This window comes from Elephantulus edwardii, unplaced genomic scaffold (assembly GCF_000299155.1).
Source record: "Elephantulus edwardii isolate Elephantulus edwardi_28Jun2011 unplaced genomic scaffold, EleEdw1.0 scaffold00040, whole genome shotgun sequence".
Lineage (NCBI taxonomy): Eukaryota > Metazoa > Chordata > Mammalia > Macroscelidea > Macroscelididae > Elephantulus > Elephantulus edwardii.
The window spans coordinates 20241807-20246539 of NW_006399790.1; the positions used below are offsets into that span (position 1 = coordinate 20241807).

A 4733-nucleotide genomic window follows, 5' to 3' on the forward strand; every position below is an offset into this window, starting at 1 on the left:
TTGTTTCTACTGAATGGCAATGACATTTGTTGAGTTATAAAGAATACTCTAGAAGAACTGCTGGTTTTCAGAGGCAGTTGATTGCACAGGAGGAGATTGCCATTCCTTCTCCTGTGGAACAGCTGGTGGTGGCCTTGAACCGTGTGCCTCCATGATTGCAGCACAGCTTCTTGCCACTTGGCCACCAGAGCTCCCTTTAGAAGAACGAATGCCTTTAAATTATAGTATTGGTAAAGAATGTTGACTTTATCATGGACTGCCAAAAGACAAGACAAATCTGTCTTGGAGGAAGTACATGCAGTGTGATGATTAGAAGTAAACATGGTAAGACTTTGTCACACTATCTTTGGGCATGTTTTCAGGAAGGGGTAGTCCTTGGAGAAGGGCAGCATACTTGGAAAAGTTAAGAGTCAGTAAAGAAAGAGAAAGATGGGCTGAATAATAATGATATATTGGCACAGTGACTGCAATGTCAGGTTTAACAGTTGCTATTAGAGCACTTGTCTGTCTGTTTGCTGTACTGGGATAACTTATGGATTGCTGTAATGCGGGAAACTACGTCACTGAAGTTTCAAGTGCTAGAAAGATCATCCATGGTGACCTTGTTTCAACAGAGCTCCGAGATTAAAAAAGACTAGGAAGCAGGATTGGCCATCCACTTCTTAAATGGATCTCTGAAAACCTAATGAATGTGACTGCAGCAATGGGCTCAAGTATTCAGAGATGAGGATGGCACAAGATAGGATTCATATCTGTTGATCAAAGGGTCATTATAATTAGACTGAACTCAAAGGCAGCTAACAATGACAATATTATGAAGTCAGAGCAGGATCAGACAGGATTTTGCACTGTCATAAATGAATTTCTGTGAGTAGGAGTCGACTGAAAGGCACATAGCAACAGCAACAAAGAATGGTAACCCATAACTGTCAGTCTTCAGGGAGTCCCTGAGCCTCGATCACTCATTGGATGGAGAGTATGTCAATCCTTGAGTCTCAGCAAATGAGCTTTGAGTTGGCCACTGTGACGCAAACGTTACGTATCTCTGCGGTCCCACCCTTTGCCACCTGCCCGCTGAGCATTGTGTCCAGTCCAGAGCCACCTTGGGAAGAGGGCAGCTCTGACAGTGAGTCCCTTGGCCTTGTGGTTGTCCTTGGGTGGTCTCCTCAGACAGCGAGGCCACTTCCAGTCTTGTTCCTTCATCTCTCCTCAGCCAGCACTGCCCTCGACCTCCAGCCACCATCATTTGGTGCCAATGGCCTGGCCACAGCCCGATCCCTCCATGTCGGCCCCCGAGGATGGTGACCCAGCAGGCCAAGTGGGTGGAGTGGGAGCTGATAGTGGCAGGGGTGGGATAGTGGGCATCCCTGAGGAGGTGAGGGGCGTCTCTGAGAGGGTAGTGGGGGTCCCGGAAAAGATGGGAGAGCAACCTAGAAGAGGTGGTGGGTGCCCCTGAGGAGCTGAGGGGGTGTCTCTGAGGAGATTGAGGGGATCCCTGAGAAGATGGAGGGCATCCCCGAGGAGGTGGGAGGGTGCTCCTGAGAGGTAGGGGGCATCCATGAGGAGGTAGGGGGGAGACCTGGTGAAGGTGCTGGGTACCCCTGAGGAGATGGGGGGCATCCCCAAGCAGGTGGACAGTGACATAGAGGCCATGGTGGACACTCTCGAAGAGGTAAAGGACGTGCCTGAACAGATGGAGAGCATCCCAGACGAGGTAGGGTCGTCCTGGCGAAGGTGCTAGGGACCCCGGAGGAGGTGGGGGCGTCCCCGAGGAGGTAGGGGGTGTCCTGGTGAAGGTGCTGGGCACCCCTGAGGAGGTGAGGGGCATCTCCTAGCAGGTGGAGGGCGTCCCCGAGGACATGGAGGAGGTGAAGAACATCGGCCAGCAGGGAGAGGGTTCCCTTGAGATGGAAGGCACCACTGAAGATGTGAAAGACGTCCCCGAGCAAATGGAGAGCATCCCCAAGCAGGCGGTGGGAATAACCGAAGAGATGGAGGTGAAGGCTGAGGAGGGGAAGGACGTGCCCAAACAGATGGAAAGCATCTCCGAGGAGGTAGGGGGCATCCTGGTGAAGGTGCTGGGCACCCCGGAGGAGGTGGGGGGCGTCTTGGAGGAGGTTGAAGTGGTCCCAGAAAAGATGGAGGGCATCCAAGAGGAGATGGGGTGTGTCAGAGGAGATTGAAGTGGTCCCCGAAAAGATGGAGAGCATCCCAGAGGAGGTGGGTGGGCACCACTGAGGAGGTAGAGGGCGTCTCTGAGGAGGTAGGGGGAGACCTGGCGAAGGTGTTGGGCACCCCTGAAGAGGTGGGGGGCATCCGTGAGCAGGTGGACGGTGACATAGAGGCCATGGTGGACGTTCTCAAACAGATGGAGAGCATGCCCACGGAGGTAGGGGGTGTCCTGGCGAAGGTGCTGGACGCTCCTGGGGAGGTGAGGGGCGTCTTGGAGGAGGTTGCAGGGGTCCCCAAAAAGATGGAGAGCATCCTTGAGGAGGTGGGGGACACCCCCAAGGAAAAGAAGGACATTAGCCAGCAGGTAGAGGGCGTCCCCGAGGAGGTAGGGGCATCCTGGCGAAGGTGCTGGACGCCCCTGAGGAGGTGGGGGGCATCTCCGAGCAGGTGGAGATGGTGGTCACCCCCGAGGAGGCAAAGGACGTGCACCAGGAGGTGGAGAGCCCGATGCTGCCATCAGGTGGGCCCAAGGGGCTGCCATCCATGACCCAAGGGGCAGACACCAAGGGCTCAGACATCAGGCCAGCGGAAGAAGACAGTGAGACGGCTGGCGTCCAGGGCATGGTGGACTCATTCCAATTTCCCGTGCTGGGTTTACATTTTGTGTTTTTTGATCTTGTTCACACCATGCTGCAACGTATATACTACAACCATCATGTGCCGGTTCGCCCGCGCACAGGTTACCTGATTCTGCGCCCGCGGGCGGGGCTTCATGAGGGCCATGATACACTGGCCCAGTTGCCTCCCGTGCAGCCTTCCAGCGGGGGCTGGGGCGAGGGCCTGGCCGAAGGGGCCACTACCACTGCCTCGGCTACTGCTGTCTCTGCTGCCACGGCTGCTGCCCCCCAGGCCTCCCTTCAGCACCCACCGCTGCCACCACCTAAGGCCCTGGACCACGCTGGAAATGAGCTCCCAGAGGAGGCCGCACATCGGGAGGGGCCTGAGGAACTCCCCCAAAGTCCCATGTATCAAGAGGGGCTTCCTGGGCCCCTGAAGGAGGGGCTCGAGGGGCCTCCAGAGGATCCTCCTTACCAGGAGGGGCCAGGGGAGCTCCTGTATGGGGCTCCACATCACGAGGAAGGGGAGCCCACACATGCAGCTGTTCATCACGAAGCTGGGGAACCACCACAACACGAGACTGGGGAGCCCCCACAGGCAGATACAGATGCCTATCAGGAGGCCCAGGAGCACCTAAATGAGGCCACAGCCCCACAAGGTAAAGATCCCCTGCACCAGACCCCGGCCCACAGGACACCCTAGCTCACCTGTTGCCCAGCGCACACTGGCCTCCAGTGAAGTGGGCAGCGCAACCCACTTGGGCCAAAAGTGCTAAATTGGAAGCCCAGTCCTACAACGATCCTTACATAAAGTCCCGAGGGAAACCAACCTCCCTCCACCAGTTCTGAGTCGAAATGTGAGGTTATCTGCCATTTATGGTCGACCCTCACTAGGGTAAGTGTTCAGGAGGGTGCTTGGGAGCAAATGGCAGCTTGGAGGCAAAAAGGAAACACTTGGAGTACATCATGTTGCGTGGATGGCTTTTAAAAAGATACATAAAAGAGCCTTAGAAAGTTGATCTCAAGTATACGATGACCCGATATGGGAACACTTGGTAAAAAGGGAAACATTCAGACCTCACCCTAAAATTAATCTTTGGGGCAAAGGAATAGTTTCTAGCCCAAGGAGACAGAATGCAGTCAGACCCCAAGGATTCTGACCCTTTCTTCTCTAAAGAGCCAGAAGTACTTAGCCCTTTAAGGTGGGAGGCCATGGAGAAAGAGGGAAGTGACATCACTGCAGACTATGAAGTAGCAGAACTGGTGGATAGGGGATGCTCTGTCAATCTGTAGGACATGGTGAGCCCTTTTTCCTTATTCTCTTCGAAGAGCAGAGCAAGTCTCCTGGGAGTGTGACTTGAGATATTTCTCCCATGGGTATCTGATCCCCAAATTGCATTTTCTGTGCTGAAGGAGTAAATCCATGTCACCATGTAATCTGTGATGAAAATGTCCAAATAGATGAGAACGAGAAAGAAACGGCTGAGGAAGAAAAGATGGAGATGAAGGAGGAGAAGGAGGACGACGAGGAGGAGGAGGAGGAGGACGAGGAGGAGGAGGAGGAGAAGGAGAAGAAGGAGGAGAAGGAGAAGAAGGAGGAGGAGGGAAGGGAAAAGGAAGACCAAGAACACCAAGCATAGCTCCCAGGAATCTTGTGGCTGTCAATCTGGGGACCTGGAGTATCATCACACTCTTCTTGGTATATACTGCTTACTGAGAACTTTGTTTTTCAATTCGGGACTGACTCGTAGTTGGCCCTCTAGTGAGTTTTCAGAGGCCGTTAGTCACATGGGAGGAGATTAAAATTCAGTCCAATTTACAGAGAATGGATATTCAGACACCTGATGATATAAAATACAGTCCATTCTGAAATACACTTCATTTGATCTTATGAAGTCCTTTATCCTCCATCTGTGAGACTAACAGCAAAACATTAATCTGTCA

General features: G+C 53.5%; 1 protein-coding gene across 1 annotated transcript; it reads left to right on the forward strand.

The window, feature by feature from the left end:
• Positions 1-2347: 2347 nt before the first annotated feature.
• On the forward strand, positions 2348-4357 carry LOC102851233 (cancer/testis antigen 47B-like; the record flags this gene model as incomplete). The annotated part of the gene is made up of 3 exons (XM_006885114.1): positions 2348-2557; positions 2599-3474; positions 4307-4357. Coding segments are annotated over exons 1-3 (1137 nt in total), but the record flags the coding sequence as incomplete, so codon positions are not given.
• Positions 4358-4733: the final 376 nt, after the last annotated feature.